The sequence below is a fragment of the Paramormyrops kingsleyae genome, chromosome 10 (genome assembly GCF_048594095.1).
Source record: "Paramormyrops kingsleyae isolate MSU_618 chromosome 10, PKINGS_0.4, whole genome shotgun sequence".
NCBI lineage: Eukaryota > Metazoa > Chordata > Actinopteri > Osteoglossiformes > Mormyridae > Paramormyrops > Paramormyrops kingsleyae.
Genome location: NC_132806.1, coordinates 27,751,397 through 27,770,428, shown reverse-complemented (window position 1 = coordinate 27,770,428; position 19,032 = coordinate 27,751,397). Strand labels below are relative to the sequence as shown.

Below are 19,032 nucleotides of genomic sequence, written 5' to 3'. Positions count from 1 at the left end.
ATGTCTGGACAGGAGGGCATCAGGAGGAGATATTGTACTTCAGTGTTATACTATGAAATGAAAGGACATCCCACCGTGAGCAGCGTGCCGCAGACAAAGTGCCATGGGCAGCGACTGCGTCGACAGAGCCAGGAACAGCATGTTAATGGGCCGACATTGTTAATCATCAAGCAGCGCCCATTCAGTCTGAACACAGTCAGGCTGGCCCAGATTTTTTATCATTAAACTCAGACTATTATGAGGAGCTGTTATTTAATTATACCTGAGATTATTGCTGTAAAATGAACAAACCGGAAAAATTGTTACGGAGGATGACTCATCTTGAGAAACCTCATTCTGACATAATTACATTAAAAACAAAATAAAACCATTCTAACTACTGCTGTAAAAGACACAATATGTACCAACCTCTTTGTAACAATGACTTTCAGTAATGATTGACATTAACATAGTCAGTTCAATATTCAGTCAACTTCAATTTAAATGTTCAATATAATAATTTGCTACAGTGTAACAAAGTAGCCTTCCACAGACGATTATAGGTATTAAACAGGCCTATAAGTAGCATTTGGACAGATACATATAAAATGTGATCTGATTGATATACATCGAGTCTGAAAAATCTTCATGGGTTGCGGTAGATCAGTGTTGAAATTTAAAGAGTTTTTCTCTTTTTCTCTCTTTTTAAAATGGATTTGTCTAACACGTTCCTCTGATTGAGGCTTATGGAATGGCGATGGAATATGGAATTTACTGGAGCATTTATGCTAATCCACAGTCCATCAACTACCACGACAGCACACTGACCCAATCGGGGGAAAATACAGCGTAAACCTTCACTGTCTGAATTTCCTTGCGAAGAAAGGCTTTCATCTTACGCAGTATGGGTACCGGTGTTCTGTCGATATATGCTGCCTTGTTGAAAAATGCTACCGTAGTGCTAATCGATAGCCCTAACCCTAACTCTTACCCTAACCCTAACCCTAACCCCCCAAAACCCCTAAAACCCTTACCTTAACCCTAACCCTAACCCCTAAAACCTAACCCTAATCCCAAGACGGTGGAACTGCACATGCGCAGAAAGGCTCGATAGCACGTCTCGATAGGAAGTATTTTTCGACAGAACACCGGCACCTCTTACAACCTACCAGTATGAATAACATGGGGGGAACTAGCAGTGATTTTTATCCCCACTTCAAGCCCTAGTTTTAATATACGTACGTGAGGCGTGGGAGTAATTAAAGTACAATGATCCGCGTTTAGGAAATCCCTGATATGTTTTCTGTAAATTAAACTGGGGAAAAAGGCAAGAATGGGTTAAAATGTTACAAGGAATCAGTGAAGAAGAAAAGAACGGAGACGTAATCTTGCGGCCGAAATCAGGGTCAGGTGTGTCGGTCAAAAGTAAAATTGCAGGCGATCTCGTCTGAGTGTCAGCCGGTTTTTCCGTAAGCGGACACGGTAACGGCGGCTTCCCGGTGCTGCTGCTCCTCGCCTGTCTCCTGCGCCACCATCGGCGTGCTTGACCGGATTACGGACAGCTGAGCAGCCGCTGTGCTGTCCTGTGTTTCTGTCGTTCGTCTTTCACGATTAAAAACTCACTTTACACATTTAACACTCAATTTTCCAGCTGTATCTGTACACAACATAGATAAAAATGTATTAACCATATGCTACAGTATTTTAATGGCTACACTGGCTTAGTGCGTACAATGACTTCCCCACGCTTCCATCGCTGCCGGTTCAATTCCCAGCTTTCCAAATGTCTTTTCTCCAGCTGGCTACTATACACACAGCACTGTGCTTCCTGGGATAGTTTCCAGGCTTAGCAGGACTCTGCATTGGACAAGCGGTTATGAAAGACAGATGTTTTCCTAAAAGTAAATATGCCAGACTCATTATAACACTACAGCCATCTGTGTCTGAACATCAGATGACTTGCTCTTATCAGCAGAAAAAAGCTTATCATATACACAATAGGATAGGAACTGAATGTAAACCTGTCCTTGATTCAAAACTTTTTGCTATCATATTATAAACCTGCATTGTTACATATTTTCCATTCAGGGCACCATCTCACTATTTGTGTGCATGACGAAAATTTCCCAGTTGTTGCTGGAGTCGTAATTGTAGCTGCAACACTGTGAATACGCAGTAATTACCATGTGCACGTCAAGGGGGCAGCAAAATGAATCTGACCATCATTCTCAACAAGAAATATCATGGAGTGTGTAATGTTCTGTAAATGGGGCAGCAGCAGACACCATTAGGTCCATGCAATCGCTTATTTCTTGTGTTGCATTAAAGGTCCGAGTTTAGGGATCATTTCAAAATCATGACCCAATTACTGTTCAGATGGGTGGGACAGGAGCCTGTTGTTACATTCAGCCTGTCCTGTCTTCCTGACCCTCCCGATGAGTCACGCCCTCGTTAGTTTGTCTTTTGCAGAGAGTGGATGTTAGTCCCTGTTTGTCTCATCAAACCCAGTCCAGCCATTAATGTCTGTCTTCTTGTTGCCTATGCGCTTCCTTGTTCCAGTCTTACCACTTTTGATCCCTTGTATTCCTGCTTGTTTCCCAGTCACTGTTTAGTTTGCATTTAATAAAGTCCTATTCATTCTTCCAATGTCTGCCCTCGAGTCCATCTGTCAAACCACGACAATTACATTTTTTCAATGCTAGAATTAAGGCACCATATTTTTTCATAAAGTTAAGTCATGTTTCTCCACTGAAAACTGGATTAGTTTTTATCTTATTAATTCCCTGAACCTAGGATGCAATAACCCAAAAGAAAGGGGAAATGTTTGTAATGTATATGTTACTCTCAGCTGCTTTAACAATGACTCACATGCAAACCTGTCTGCCATTTCTATTTAAATCATTATAGTAACTGCAAGCTTTTTTGATTTTGAAATAATGAAAATGCTATTCCATTATTTTGCAAATATCCCCATAGACATATTTGTGTGAACATTCTGCACCAATGTATCCTCCTCTACATGACATGATGTTCTACTAAGGTTACTTGGGGTTGACTGTTCTGCCTGTTTCGCAAAGATAACTGTCATCCCAAAACCACATGGTCTGGACACAGCCTGTAGGTTGTGATGAACACTTTGTTCTGTTCATCTCATACTGGAAATTAACTGAATATGCCAAGTATTTGGGTTTACCCTGAACTGCAGTATGAAGAGTCCATGTTGTGAGGTGGAACCCTCAAGGGTCTAACAATTGTACCCTATAGGTAAATTTACCTTTTAAGGCACAGAAATGGACTATGGGGAACATTTCTGTACCATTGAGGGTATATTAATGTTGTTTGTACCTTGGGCATGTTCCTCAGAGTCCATTTCTGTGCATTAAAAGATACAATTACCTAAGGGTACAATTGGCAAACCTTTGAGGGTACAGCCCCAGTGACAAGCAGAGGTACAAATTGGTACTCCTTTTTTCTGACAGTGTAGCATAAACAGTTAACAATCACTGACTGTGTTCTGGAGATGAAGATCTTTGTTTCATCCTTATTTCATGCCTGTTTCACACAATTTTAGCTTTACCTGTTTTGTGAGCTTTTGCTATAATCCCCATTTTCCATCAGGTAATAAATTTGTACAGGTGTTTTAGTGCAATTTGGTTTTAATTATTATTTTTTTTCATTCAGTATCTTGGGGCTTCTTCAGCACTTCACAAATATTGATTTTTCACATTCCTGGCAATCAAGATAAACATAAGTGAACCTGAAAGTGTGTTCATGATTCACTGTGACAATCCAGCTGTCAGATCCTATCTATCTGTGATGGAATGGCATCCTGTTCATGGTGTTCCCTGCCTCGTGTTCTGCTGTTCCTTGGAGAGGCTCCATAGGATCACTGTGATGCTGTACTAAGTGCTATGGGGGATGGATGTATGGTAAATAATAATAACCTCTAAAATAAAGCTTACTCTGATCCTTAGATGCAGATCTTGGCCATGATCAGGACAGATACTTCTAATGAATGTCTGTGTCAAACTTAAAGCTTTATCTGTCACATTCTGTGATACAGAATCGAGGAGATTCAAGTCCGAGAAGTGAGAAGGGACGGGAGGAGATCGGAGTCCTGGTTCGGAGAGTAGAGAGGTCGAATCCTGGGGGAGGTAAGTACACTGGGCTAGCCAAAGCTCAAAACAGGGAAGCAGGACCATGAGCGGGACGGGAACAGGGAAGCTAGACCATGAGCGGGACGGGAACAGGGAAGCTGGACCATGAGCAGGATGGGAACAGGGAAACCCTGCCCAGGAATCAGTGATTGCCTGATTGAGACTGTGACAATGAACATTGAACTATAGTCATAAAGACCTTGGTGTGTATGTTGATGCTTCCATGTCTCATTCTCGCCAGTGTGGGGAAGCAATAAAAAAGGCCAATAGGATGTTGGGGTACATCTCCAGGTGTGTGGAGTTTAAGTCAAGGGAGGTAATGCTAAGATTATACAATTCCTTGGTGAGACCTCACCTAGAATATTGTGTACAGGTTTGGTCACCATATCTTAAAAAGGACATAGCGGCCTTAGAAAAGGTGCAGCGTAGGGCCACAAGAATGATTCCTGGTCTTAGAGGAATGTCATACGAGGAAAGGTTATTTGAGCTAAATCTGTTCAGCCTCAAGCAAAGGAGACTGAGGGGGGACATGATCCAGGTCTATAAGATTCTAACAGGTTTGGATGCTGTTCAACCGAATAGTTACTTCAGCATTAGTTCAAATACAAGAACTCGTGGCCATAGGTGGAAATTAGCGGGAGAACATTTCAAACTGGATTTAAGGAAGCACTTCTTTACACAGCGTGTAGTCAGAGTATGGAATAGTCTTCCTGATAACGTAGTGCAAGCTGAATCCTTGGGTTCCTTTAAATCAGAGCTAGATAAGATTTTAACAACTCTGAGCTATTAGTTAAGTTCTCCCCAAGCGAGCTCGATGGGCCGAATGGCCTCCTCTCGTTTGTATAGTTCTTATGTTCTTATGTTCTAAGCAGGAGAACTCAAAAGAGATGGGTGAGCATGCATCATAGGAACGGCAATACCTCACACTGAAACCCTGCCCAGGAATCAGTGATTGCCTGATTGAGACTGTGGCATGCCAACTGTAACAGATACGCAATCATACTCTCCATGCAGTGTGCAGTGAAATGCATGACGGTGTAGCTCCAAGACTGTGTACCAGGGGACATAAGTATGAGAGACATAAATACAAAGGGGACACAAGTATAAAGAGAGACAATGAACATTGAACTATAGTCATAAATATCCATAGGGTGCAATTGTATATAAAGTGACAGATGAGTGAAAATAAGTAAGTATTGTTGTGTTTCTGCGGACTCCTGTGTTCCAGTGCCTTGAGAATATTCTGACAGGTTTATGCTAAAAGCAGACATAGGATCTACCCCAACAAATCTGTTTGTACTCATAAGTGATAAGTACTGATACTCATCTTCTACATTAAATACAGTTTACCAACAAACTGCTGTCTCGAAGAGGCCAGACAAGTCACCTCTTCAAACAGGGATGAAATAACACCTTAGAAAGTTGTAGAACAATGCAACTGCTCTGTTAGTCTAATTCTCATAGGACATTTGAGACAGTCACATTAGTATGGTTAGAGCAAAATCTGGACAATTATACTATGCTGCCAAATACACAGCATGAGCTCATGCAGGCAGCAGTTTGGAGTGAAGCCCATGACTCCCTCACTCTAACAGGTACCTGACAAACTTGATGTCGCGTCAACTGTTCTGGTCTTCAGCACTTCAAGATGTTAATTTTAGACATTTCACACACCCAAACTCTGAATCTTCAAAATTGATTCACAATAGCTTGCCATTCATAGCAATCACGCCAAAGCTAATAGTAGGTATGCTTAGCGTATCGTAAGTATTCACCTCGAAAAGCAAAATTACTATTACTGTTACATCGCAGTTTGGAATGAGCCTGGAGGTGCTTTTGGCAAGTTGGCCAAGTGTTCAGCTTTATTTCAGCTAGGAGAGGTCGACTGGCGCTTTGAAGAGGAATGTTGTTTCTATATAAAGAAAAAATTCAAAGGGTCATCGTCAGCTCACCCAATGCACATACTGTAGGCATGGTGTACATCCTAACGGTTAGTAGCCGTGCCCGTTATAACTACACCCAGGGGCGTAGGAACTGTTGGATGATCCCCACTAGAATTTAATTTGCCTTCATTTGTGCCCACCCCACCCCGTCCCCCATTTTAATTATTAAGTATAACAATAACAATCTCTCTCCAAAACCACTCACTACACCCTTTGACTTAGAGGTGCAATTTGTTGTTTAAATATAGGTTTCTCAGCTCACTTGACCTCCCATGAGTGAGATACAAAGAGTGAATTGGGAGGGGGGGGGTGATTGCCTTCAGGATCGCAGAGGGGGCTGACACGAGAATACCTGGTCAGTGACCTGAACTAATACGTCACTCCATCCGTCTCCGGAGAGACCAGGATCCTCCTGGAAGGTTCACTTGAGGTTCATACTGTATGTGCGTTATCAAGCATGTCTAATCTCCCTTTGTTTGACAGCAAAATACAGGTCGGCTTTGTGAAGAAAATTGGTCAGTGTCTTCAAGTATCTTTTTGCTTGAAATATCCGCTGCTCTCCATATGCAGGGCAGATATTTTGGATGGGCTTATATATATTTACTCTACTGTGGTCTATTTCCATATCCTTATCCCCATTTCAACTTATGAATTGCTTATTTATGATTCATGTATTTTTATAATACACCGTCTTGTCTTTCATTGTCCTGTGTTGCACTGCTGTTTGTCCTGTTGCCCCCCCCCCCTATGCACCTGTCCCCGACTGTGTCAAAGTATGTCAAGCCTTTGGGCTGTAAAAGCAGACTTCTCATTGGAGGCAGTTGTGGCAGTTTTTATTGCGATAAGTATAGTCTGAGAGCCGCGCTGCAATGTAAAATGCCTACAGTATACAGACTATTAACTTACACTATAGATCTCAATTTCAGTTTGCCACATGTCTATGGGCTCAGCTCTGATTCATCATTGTAGTTTAAGCAGTACAGATATTCATTTAGCAGAAGCTTTTAAGAACACACAGACACAGCATGGGCATTATAATAAAATGTCAGCACAATAAGTAACCAAACCAGCAACAACCTAACAAACAATTTGTATTAATCTAGCATGAAACTGCAATGAATAAAGTGCATTGGCTGGGCCACTTTATTTTTTTTTACAGAATAAAAAAAAAATCATATCCATGGAACTAATTAGGTATCTGAGTCGTGGTCAAAACTGGTGCCCTATTAACTGTGAATTCTTTATTCTAACCACACAGATAAAACTGTGAACAACATCCACTCTCTGCAAAAGAACGAAAATGCAATGTAAGTATTTGATATTTTGTTTTCTCATTTATCATTTTCATTATCTCAGAGGATAAAATTGTCTGGTCATACTATACATAATTTATGCACTCAATCTTGTATAAATGGCAAAGAAAACATATTTTATATGACATACATAATATACCTGCAGGTGAATCCAAAACATCAGGATCAAAGAATTGTGTTGTGGAAATGTTATCCTCCTTTCTTGGACTGCAGCAAGATGGTACACGAAGCCTGTTTGTAGTGGCGTCTTTTTTGATACACAGGTCAGATAAGGACGACTTGTGCAGAGTGATTTCTGTCCGCAAGGAATCGCAATTATGTGATCTAAATTTGGCGGTATGATTGAAAACAAATACAGCGGCGCACAGGAAAGAGCAGTTCCATTCTGTGGTGTCTGTCCTCGGGCCGTTCCGGCACTGACCGTAAATTCTTTAATAAGTTTTAAATCTAAAAGTTCAGTAAAATTAATAAATGTAGTAAGAACATCACTTTATTGATGCCATACAGGGAAATTCTCTTCTCACCTTCGCAATCTTGCTTCCCTTAAGACACAGATTCATATGTAACTGAGAGCAGGCTTGTCCGCGAAGGGCCGCCACCTGGAGAGGCACCCATTGACCTGGGGGGGGGGGGGCTTGCTCAAGGGCCCACAGACATAACTCTTCAAAGGCCAGGTTTGACCCGGCAACCTTCTCATAACAAGCACAGCGGCTTATTCCGCCCACACGCCCATTCCCTCAAATAGTGATGGGTTAATAGAAAAACAAAATTAATGCATTTTATTTTTACCTCTTGCTAGTTGCTCACACAGGGTAGCTGAAATATTAAATAAACCATAACTGGATTCAAATTATTCACAACCAATTATTTTTTTCAGGCAGATAAATGTCTATTTAAAGCTCGCAATATAAAATCTCTTTTCACAACGTAGCGTGGAGACTCACATTCTGCTGTTGCTGTCACATTGGTCCATGCAGGAATAAATTGCCTTTAATCCATTTATCTCCTTGCTTTGGTTGCCTGTCAGATCATTATCACCTTATTAATACCATCTGTAGAATTGTCACATCATGTCAATGGGGGAAAACTGTAAATTTAATGAACTGCATTGTAAAACATACTAAATTACATCATTTATAAGGATATGACAGTTCCTATTCATGTTTACACTATTTCACATTGCCAACATACTGTATATTCACCTTCCAAGGAGCTATCAATGTCCATCAGTCTTCTGGGTAATTTTAGCAGGTATTTCTTTCTTAGAGACCTCACACAATACAAATCACATGTGTTCGGAATCAGATTCCTGCATCTTGCTGTTTACAGCCTGCATTGAAGTCGTTAGACACCTGGAGCAATCAACATATATAATGAAAGCTCATCAGGTGATTGGGCTGGTAACACAAGGCCCAGGACCCCAGGACTCCCAAAGACTGCCTGTCATTTCAGCGTCCTCTGGGGAGAAAAAGCAAACGAAAGCTGCCTGCGATATTTATCATCTAAAGACAGTTTTTGTGGTTTCTAGTCCTCAAATACCACGGCCTTAACAAAAAGGTTACTAATCCAGTAGTTTACTGCTCTATAAGACCAAGGTTAGCAGAATTCAGAACTTTTCCAATGTGGACTTTCATCTTTAGCTGGGCTTACCTGGGGGCAAACAACACACTGTATTTCTGTTTGCCATTATCACAAGCTGAACCTTTCCCCCGCAAGCCCTCGGTAACAGTGTGCTGAGTGAGAAGCTGGCGATTTCCCCAAGCAGGAAACGCTCCCGTTAACACCGCCAGCAGCAAACACTCAGTTTATCAGTCTGTTCCACGGGCCTCGTGACCAAACACATTCTGCCAGTGAAATTGTCCACTCCACCACATAATGGCTTTTCAGGAGGATTTCGGAGCTGGAAGCTCTCTCCTGGTCTTTAGCGTTAAAATGGCAACACAGCATAAGGAAGGATGAAGAGGAGCGACGGCGTTTCAGACGCTTGCAGAGGTTAAGAACTGTGGGACAGAGCAAACCCTCCTTATTTTAGCTTAGTCTTTCTGTCCACTTTACAGACTGGCCACCTTCATAACACCTCAATGTTTCATATGAATTAAGCACAAATTCATGGCATCACATTTGCAGTCTGGTGGCTTTTATTAACTATTATCAGCCTCCACGTCGAATGTTACTGCTGTTGTTGACTGCAGACCTTCAATGAAACTCAGATGATTTATTTGCCATTTGAGTACAGTACGAGTACAGATACATAGGAATCCTTTTGATTTTCATTGGCCCCATCTTGTGCCATGTGAGAGACACAGACGTGTGTACAGGTGAGAGCAGCTCTTGGGGTGAGAGTGTAGGGTCAGCCTGCATCCCATAAAGCAGTTAGGGGAATGGGCCTTGCTCAGGCACCCAACCGTCATGTGATTATTCTGCTGGCCACGGGATTCAAACCAGTGACCTTTCAGACACCAGCAAAGACCACCACTGTGCCACAAGCCGCCCCCCAAGAACAGTAGCATTTACGAAAGGGGGTGGTAGATGCTGTCGATGTTGGGTCACATCCACCGCAGACTGGCTCCCACCAGCTTCAGCAGACAATGAACAAGCCGTTCTTTAATCAAACAGACATTTATTGACAGAAACCATAATAACGACTCTTAATTTAAGTACATTCTTTTTTCTTTTTTTTCATGTCCGTTTCATCAATACAAACAAACATCAAAAAGACCACAAACCTTTCAAAACTTCCCATGGTCACAGTAATTTAGTCCCCTGCTCACTTAAGCTTAATTACTTGACAACTTAAACATAGCAGTCCCTGAATCAAGACTCAGAAACCCTGAGTTTTAAAATAGCTCATAAAGCATTTTACTCACTGCCTGTGGCACTTCAGCTGCATGACAACGTATTTTGTAACTGTGACAGAAACAGGCTCCTATTTCATGTTTTTATCTCACATGATGGGCTACTTTTAGGATTCAGTGATCTGTGTAATTCCATTTGCACAGACTGTAGGTAACAGTTTGCTGTTCGTTGTACAGAACAGGGGTTTTAAACTTTTTTCAACATGAAAGTAGACAAACGCTAAGGACACCGACCCCCCTCCCCCCCAACCCCCACTCCCCACTAATGTGTGATTGTATGGATAATTAAAAAATAAGGTCCAGGGGGCATCTATCATTTTGTTTTGGTTGGTTGGTTGTTGTTTGCTTGCTATGCGTCCTGGAGCAGGAAACCCGTAACAGTATAATTTGATAATTTGATTGCATATAGGTGGCTTTTTCTGTTTTTTATTACTTTAATGAACTCAGCCATGCCATAAACTTGCCGAGAGCCAAGTTATTTTAATCTGTCCATTTTTTTTTTGTGGGACAGCCGACCTGGTCACGCAAATTTGATAATTGTGACAAAACGAGTGATTTCAGTTGTATCTCCCTGCTGCTCAGGGTGTATTTCTTAGTGAAACCATTTGTTTGTGCTACAACCACAACAAACAAGTTCCGGAGAATAAGCGACTCTGGGAACTCTCACAATCGTTCACAGAATCTCCACCTTAACTGACTGTGATGTTCTAATGGAGGATCCTCCCTGTGTTTGTGGATTCCTTGAACATGCAAAGAGCAAACTGGTTTTTGAGTCTCTGAACCTGGTAAATCAGGGTTTGGCACATTTAAGGGGACCCAAGGTTCCGTTGGCCGCAGAAACACCCGTGAAACCAGACGAGTGACTGTCAGCTGCATCTCCACGACACCTGTAGCCGTGTTGTTGCTCTGACAGCTTGCACGTTGAATTTCGCCTCCCACGGATAACTATCACAGATCACGCCACACACGGTAAGTAATAAATCAACTGTGAATGTCTGAACTGCTGTTCAGATGTGACAAATCTCTGCAGTGTAGGACACAAAGTGTCAAGAGGTAAGTTTAGCAAGATATGAGCTCTTTCTAATTGTGACGGCCTTTTATTCTTCGCCTCTAAATATGTGCATCCTATTGATCAACCCTATTGATTAATAACGTAGAAATGTTTCTTTGGAAGAGTAGCGATCATCAGCTTCCAGAAGAACTGTGTTTGCATAAGAAATACACAGACACACAAGGACACACATCTTCACATATAGTAAATTTCAGTGAGCAATTCTGGAGAGCAGCTTCAAAACGCTCCATGGTGTCAATGAATCAGCTTGGATCAATAATGCATATTTTTATTTACATTCAGTTATTCCCTGCAAGACCAGATATACCTTTTCAGGAACATCAGGCAAAGCTATACTTGGGAGGCCCTGATACCCAGAAATTGCTTATCATTTCACAGTGTTGGGGAAGCTTCTACAAAAGACAGAGATGAAAAGTTCAGGCCCAGAAAGTACAAATCCAGACCATGTTTTTTTTTTTTCCCAACCAACCAAGTACTCTGTGACTGTGACTCTTTATATTCAACTGGTTGGTTGAAACAAAACTTTGGTCTGGATTTGTGCTTTCTTGACCTGAACTTTCCACCTCTGTCTGTAATGGATTACTTTTGTGAGTAACTTCCCCAGCACTGTCACTTCACATTCGCTGCAACGCACGTAATTCAGTTCTAGCCAGAACTGGCCATGTTTCTGCCTGCACATAAACATTTACATTTGATGTATATGGTAACTTTGTCAGGACCCTCAGGCAGATGCCTAGTTTGCCTATGCCTGAATTCAGCCCTGGTTCCCTATTCTGATCCAGTCAGTCGCTGGCCAATGCCCTCGGCCCCTTAGCAGCGCAGTCTGAAGATGGTCAGCACGATCTGCTTGTACTCCTTGCGGAAGTTGCTGTTGAGTACACCGTAGACGACTGCGTTCAGGCAGCTGTTGAAATAGGCCATGAAGTAACTGGAGGTGAAGAGCCAGCCCGGGATGGCGAGACCCAGCCGGGGGTCGAGGGCCACTGCCAGGCCAATGAGGTTCAGGGGCGCCCAGCAGACGGCAAAGAGCACGAACACCACAAACATGGTGAGGAAGTTGCGGAAGTCGTGCGGCTTGATCTTGAGCCTGTTGTTGGGCTTGACGCGCTTGCGGACTTCGATGACCAGGACCCAGATGCGCAGGTAGCAGTATGTGACGATGCTGATGGGAAGGATAAAGTGGACCACCACCACAGTGATGGTGTACAGAGAACTGACCGACTGCGCAAACGTGCAGGAGTATACCCGCGGGTCGTAGCGCAGCGACTCTACGAACCAGTTGGGGATGACGGCCAGCGTGGTCAGCACCCAAACCAGGACCACGTAACACGCGGTGTTCTTGTTGGAGAAGAGCTTGTCGTACTTGAGGCTATGGCAGATGTAGCAGTAGCGATTGATGGCGATGCCGGTGATGTTGAAGATGGAGCTGATGACGCTGAGGCCCATGAGGAAGCCGCTGATCTGACAGTGGATGTAGCCGGCGATCCAGCCGTTGTGGAAGATCGCGGAGAGGACCAGGGGGTAGGGATAGATGGCCACCACTAAGTCTGCCACAGCCAGACTCACCACGAAGGCATTTCCTGCGCAGAGAAAACCCAGGGATTAGACTTTTATTAGAAGTTAAAACTTAAGGTCTGCCGAGTGTTCCGCATGAATAATCGGAGGAGATACGAAGGTAAAACTAATATAAGATATCAGCTATGAAACTTCTGCCGTTAATTAAAGGCGGTTCTCGTTTTCCTACGGGGCAAGCAGGAAATGCAGCAGAGTTCGGGTCTTGATCGGTGAAGGCGCCGCCTAGCAGGATGTGGGGTGGTCACTCCAGGTCTCGCTTATGTGAACCCGGCCGTTTCTGTCAGAAACGGCCACTTTGCAGATATAAAATAGCTCAGGGACAGGGAGGGATGCCGAGTGGGGGCTGTTATTGGCAGTGGCGGATGCAGGACACGTGCAGTGCAGAGAGAACACCTCCCCAAGTGCGGAAGATGTCCCAGACAACAATTGTTCTCAATACTGGGGGGGCGGGGGGGGGGGGGGGGAGGGACAGATCCATTACGTGACTGAGTCAAATCTGTCCTCTCTGCTTTGGATATTGGACAGGATGCATCCCACCCGTCCGTCCGTCCCCCCCCCCCATCAGTAACACTCATGGTCTCAGATACACAGCTGTATGCGGACGCTGGCCCCATTGTGCTACCACTGAAAAAGCTGGTTTGTCACACCTGAAAATGGCATCAGATAACAGACCCTTGGGTCTGAATCTCACGCCAGTTCATGTCCTCCCTTGTTCTGTGTAATAAGGCGACATATAATTAGCCATTGAAATATGGACGTTTGACTGAGGATTTGACCTTTATCATCAGCTAAAAGGAAGAAAGGGATGTAGGATCCAAGGAAATGGGAGGCTATTAAGATGCTGATTATTTCACTTCTTCTGCGAACTGTCATTACCGTTTCTTCTTTGTAAGCAGTAAGATGGCGAGACTTCCAAGTTCACTTCAGTAGACTTTAGTGGCCCTTGTGTGAGTCCAAACTGTCAGCTGAGGTTTTTCTCTCTCTTTTGAGTCCCCTGGAGCACATGCCCTCAGTGTCACTAACAAAGGATTTACCCGACTTGAATACACAAGCTTACAGACTAAATCTGCCAGGTGGGAGCCGGGATTATAAAAAGATGAGTGGGGGCGCTGTGGTTTCCCTGGAGACGGCGTGATTCCTGAGCTATAGCAGGACCGGTGGGAGGTGCCCCGTAATCGGGTTTCCTGAGCCCGGCTCTGAGTAGCCCAACACCTCCTCAAACCCGCCTCAGTGAATACAGGTAGGTACCCGCTGATAGGGCAAGTACATTTCCAAGATTCAGTTTTCATGGTGGGGCCAGATAAACAAAAGACAACAGATGCAGCAATGTCAGAGACAGCGCATACAACATATGAAACTAAAAAATCAATAGATCAACAAGAAACAAATCTGATTCTACAAAACCACATTGACTAAATGTGCCAATAAAAAGACAATGACAATCTTGACAATACAAACCATTTATCTATCATTGATAAAACTGTCACATTCTCTCTACTGTGGCATCTCAATCCAACTGAGTGAATTACTCAAGTGTTTACACTTCCAGCCAGACTATCAGCTAAATGTTGTTGACAAGGCAAGTGAAGGAATTAGCTTTCTTGTAGGTTCCCAGACAGCAGGTTTACACCCGTGACAGACAGGTTCGCTGTCTGAAAAGTATTCTGCCATGGGCTTTTGCTGAGATAACATCACAACTCCACCTGCTATAACTTCTTTCTTGTGGTCCCACTTCGTTACCTTCATTGTCCCCTCCCCTTTTTATGTCACTTCCTCCTTCTACTTTTTCAGACCCCACTGATTTTTTACACCTCAGTTTCTGTGATATATTTTCACACTTATCGTCATTGTTGTTACGCATGAATATCTGAAATGGACCCATTTTGGAATGCAAAAGTAACATATAAGGAAGCAGAATGCTTAAATGCTTGGTGCATGGAATGTTAAGCAATCTTGTTCTTGTTGAGTTTCAGCAGTGATTTGAGTGAAACACTTTTGGAACAGAAGCATTGTTGAATTGAGGCTGTTGTGACAAGGACTTATTTGATGAGATGATGAAGGAGCAGGAGAATGACACAATGTCATTAATATGTAAATGAGTGACGGACAAGAGCTTGACAGGGGAGACATTTAGCATGGACAGGAAACTCATACTGATTGTCAAAGACAAAAGTGAGACGCCTTTTTCTGAGTAAACCCTCAATGCACTTCAGCGTTAACATTTATCTGACCATCCTTACATTTCTATTTAATGATATGTAGCTTTTGACCTGACGAAGACCCAGACTAACTGCTCAGTACCAGTGTCACCTGAGAACATCTGACCTGCTTGGAAAACAAGATGTTTTGCCCACAAAAATAATGGCAATGTGGAGGCAGGTGAGATCAGGGAAATGATGGTACTTTTGTAGGAATTAACACCAAATATACATCCAGAAGCAAAACAGGAATTATATATAGAATATTGAACACTGATATATTTTTAGATGCACTAATGGCATAGATATGGTTAATTCATGACTTTTTTCACATTAACTGAGACTGACTTTCGCTTCACCAACAAAAACACCCACACAGCTTACATAAAAGGGTCTCAGTCTGTCAGTCAGACTGCTCACAGTTTGTGTCCTGGTGAGTTGAATCGTTACAGACATGCTGCTGGTTTTGTAGACCAGTGGTTTTCAACCAGTGGGCTCTGACCCTGAAGTGCGTCATGGAACCATTTTCATTGGGTCACAAACTGTGTGGTTAAAAAAAATGTTTATATTTTTTTTTTGTAATATCAGGCTTTTTTGGTCACAAATGATGTGCAATGTCATCCCAGATTATTATTATTTTTTTTTTTAACTGCCAGCAGCCCCTCTGCATTTATGGTGAAACAAACAAACAAGCAAATACAAACAAGCAAACAAAAAAATCTATGGTTGTGACTTCATGACTGAGTAATAATGTGGGTCCTGGGTCTAGTTGAGGACCCCAATATGGGAACCATGATCAGATGGAGAGATACTCTACATGGAGACAACCCTCCCTGTCATTTTCCATCCAGCATTAAGCTGCCAAACTACACACTGCTACAATCTCCCTTAGATCCTAACAAGAAAATAATTGTTGTAGACTTTAAAAATGTAATTAATTTGAATGACACATATAAAACCATTCAGCTGAATGCAGATAATGAATTGTGGTGTTTGCCATGGATACTGTTCAGCGTGCACCAAGCATTTTCATACAGTCTGATGATCCTGAGGATCAGAGCCCTGAAGAATGCGGTGGGAGACCCTGTCTTTCAATAGGAATGTCTCGATGGGACAAGGTTGTTTTAAAAAATATAAAACAAATGAGTAAACGTGGGTATTGACAATGATGTGAAGATAAAGTGATCATTTGCAAAGCGCATACAAAACTATTTATTGTAATGCAACAATGTTTCAATGGCAGTGGACCTATAGCGGTGTGTTGTTGAATATGCATTTCATGACATTGCAATGAATAAAATCAGCTTGAACTGTAAAAAATAACTTTAATTGTAAAATAAGAGGAAATCTGACGGAATGAAGGCCACAAAGTTAACCAGGTCAATTGCCCGAACATCAGATTAATGTGTGAATCCTGGCTAAACTGATTAGCGCTCCTTTATGAATCTTCGAAAGCAAAGTTTATTTTGACGGAAAATGCGAATTCGTTCAGATTAATCGCACAGCTAGAACTGCCCTCAGCCGGGATATGACGGTGGAAAAATATGAACACTTTGACACTTGTGCCTAAAATGATGGATAGATGAACTGGCTGACGGACTGACAGAGTAAACGGAAAAGCTTGGGAACGGCTCATTCGCCAATCGAACAGATATCGTTTAAGCCGCTGGTGGACTTCCTTTTAGATTAGCATTTCCGAAATCAGACTTTGCTGTTCAGAACAGACAGCCTAGTCGACTGTTTAAAGACGGCTGGTGTTTTATATGCGGTAAACGGCTCAGAATTTGGATTGCGGTGAGCTGATGCGCACGGATTCAGGTGCTCAGGGTCCCGTGTCTTATAAAGCGCTTACAGCGCCCCAAACTTGTCATGGGGAAACGGGAGCTATTATCCTAAAGGTGGATGCATGTGTGTAGGGCAATGAAAAGCAGGTGGATCTACTTGTGGGTCCAGCACGTTTGGCAAATGGGGAAGAAGACGGAGGAAGGGTAGGTAATTGTGTTGAAACGCTTTTAAAACGTGCCACGTGACTGTCAAAGCCGTTTTGACTCCCCTCTGGGGTCTAGGGGTAGAGAACACACTTTCACTGACTGGGGCATGGTCACACATTTCATTCAATATCATATCAACTTAATTCATGGCAAATAAATTATTTCTTATATATTTGTTTTGGCATTAAACTCATCTTAATTTTAGTGTACTTTGTAAATATGTCAGATTCATGTGAAGTTTGTAATTTGACATCAAAGTATAGACATTGCAAAATGCAGTTTGGAACAGTTAGAAACATGATAAAAGTACATAGTAAGCAATGGTGGCAGTTTGTTTTGATCCCAGATATCTGATCAGCAAAGTCTTGGCTACATGAAGATGACTAAATGGTGTAGTTGCAACATTCATTTTGGATAAATAAATAAGAAAAACCTAACTCATGTAACTATTTCTGGCTCCTTTCATTGATTATGTAGCAACTTTCATGTGTATGAATGAGCCATTGTCACCTGGCCACACACCCCCCCCCCCCCTTTTATGGCGCTGATGAGTATGTATCTGGATCGCGTTTCACCGTTGCGCTGTTCATCAAATTACCATGCGAATGCGATTTGAATACGCGCTAATGCGGCTCTTTAGCATGTGAATAGCGATCTTCGGGTGACAGCGGTACTACACGCCCCCGATGCAGGTAAAGCAAAGTAAGGTGACATGGTTTCATTTTTTGCCGATTTAACCTTTAATACTTCCGACAATGGACGTTTTGAAAAGAAGACAGATTACGGATTTAGTCAGCGTTTTTCATGTTTCTATAATAAGATTTCAGCGAGTTATGAACTGAAATACACGAGAAAGATACGCGGCATCGAAGCTCCAGAGTTACTTCATTAAAATCCATTGTAGCCTCTTTCTACACAAATATCCGAGGATTTAAGAAATATCTTCACTGACAAAAATGTTATATTATCTTGACTGACACATTATGCTAAAAATTACTAGGCCTACATCTTGTAGTTTGGAACTTAACGGAAAATAGATGCCGACCAACTTTACCTGCTTTCCTGAGTTTTTTGTTTCTTAAGACGGAGAGAATCACCAACAAGTTGCCCAAAATATCTACTACAATAGTGGTGATGAGGACGGTGGCCAATACAGAGACCGCCCATGGGAACCGGGGGTCCTCCGTGCCCTCATCTGCGGCAGAAGCGTTTATTAGCGGAGGGGGGCTGCCTTCGGACATCCTCAGATCCCCTTCCGAGTGGGAGACGGGCGGTGCCTGTGAGCCGACCTCGGTGTCTAGCACTCGCCGGATCCGTAAAACCATTTGATTCTCTTGTCACACACGGACACTTAGTTCAGTGGAAGTTGGCATAAGTTTGTACACAAATCCACATCACGTGTTTAAGGGTGATATTCCCATTAAAGAAAAACGCAGGAAATGGCAATGACCGGGGCCGATCAACAGGTCCCGTTATCTTCCATTCAGTTTCCATTCAGTCATGATTCCGCGGTATATATTTAGCCTACATTTTCAGTTCATATTCATCAGAGCCTGGTACATGTTTCCTTCGTGATCTTACTTTTAAGAAGGCTTCTCAAGCTTTCATTTTAACTTTTCATGTCCTCCACATCGACTACCAGAGATAACTCCGGTTTAAACTCATCGCTTACTGATGCAAAATTAAACTCTCCGAACCATATGTTCTGTGTTTATAAAATAAAAACATGGAATTAATTTGAACTCCAGCATAACTCGCGTGTTTTTTTTTCCTTCTTCGTTTAGGACAGCCAGTGTAGTACATCATAGTGAGACTCCAAGCAGCGCTGTCTCCATTCACAAACACCTTGATTCATCTTTCTCTTTCATTCTTTGTTCGCCGCTCCTTTTATTCAGCTGTTACTGTCGCGATCAACGAACGAGACTCGCTATCAAAGAGTTTGATTTGGA

The 19,032-nt window shown here is 42.6% G+C and overlaps 1 protein-coding gene across 1 annotated transcript; it reads right to left on the bottom strand.

Moving 5' to 3' along the window:
- Positions 1-10,484: 10,484 nt before the first annotated feature.
- mtnr1al (melatonin receptor type 1A like) lies at positions 10,485-18,751 on the bottom strand. The gene is made up of 2 exons (XM_023797452.2): positions 18,138-18,751; positions 10,485-12,899 (listed from the first exon to the last, which is right to left on the bottom strand). The coding sequence occupies exons 1-2, from the start codon at positions 18,406-18,408 to the stop codon at positions 12,130-12,132; spliced, it is 1,041 nt and encodes a 346-aa protein (XP_023653220.1). The 5' UTR covers positions 18,409-18,751; the 3' UTR covers positions 10,485-12,129.
- Between the last annotated feature and the right edge of the window lie 281 nt (positions 18,752-19,032).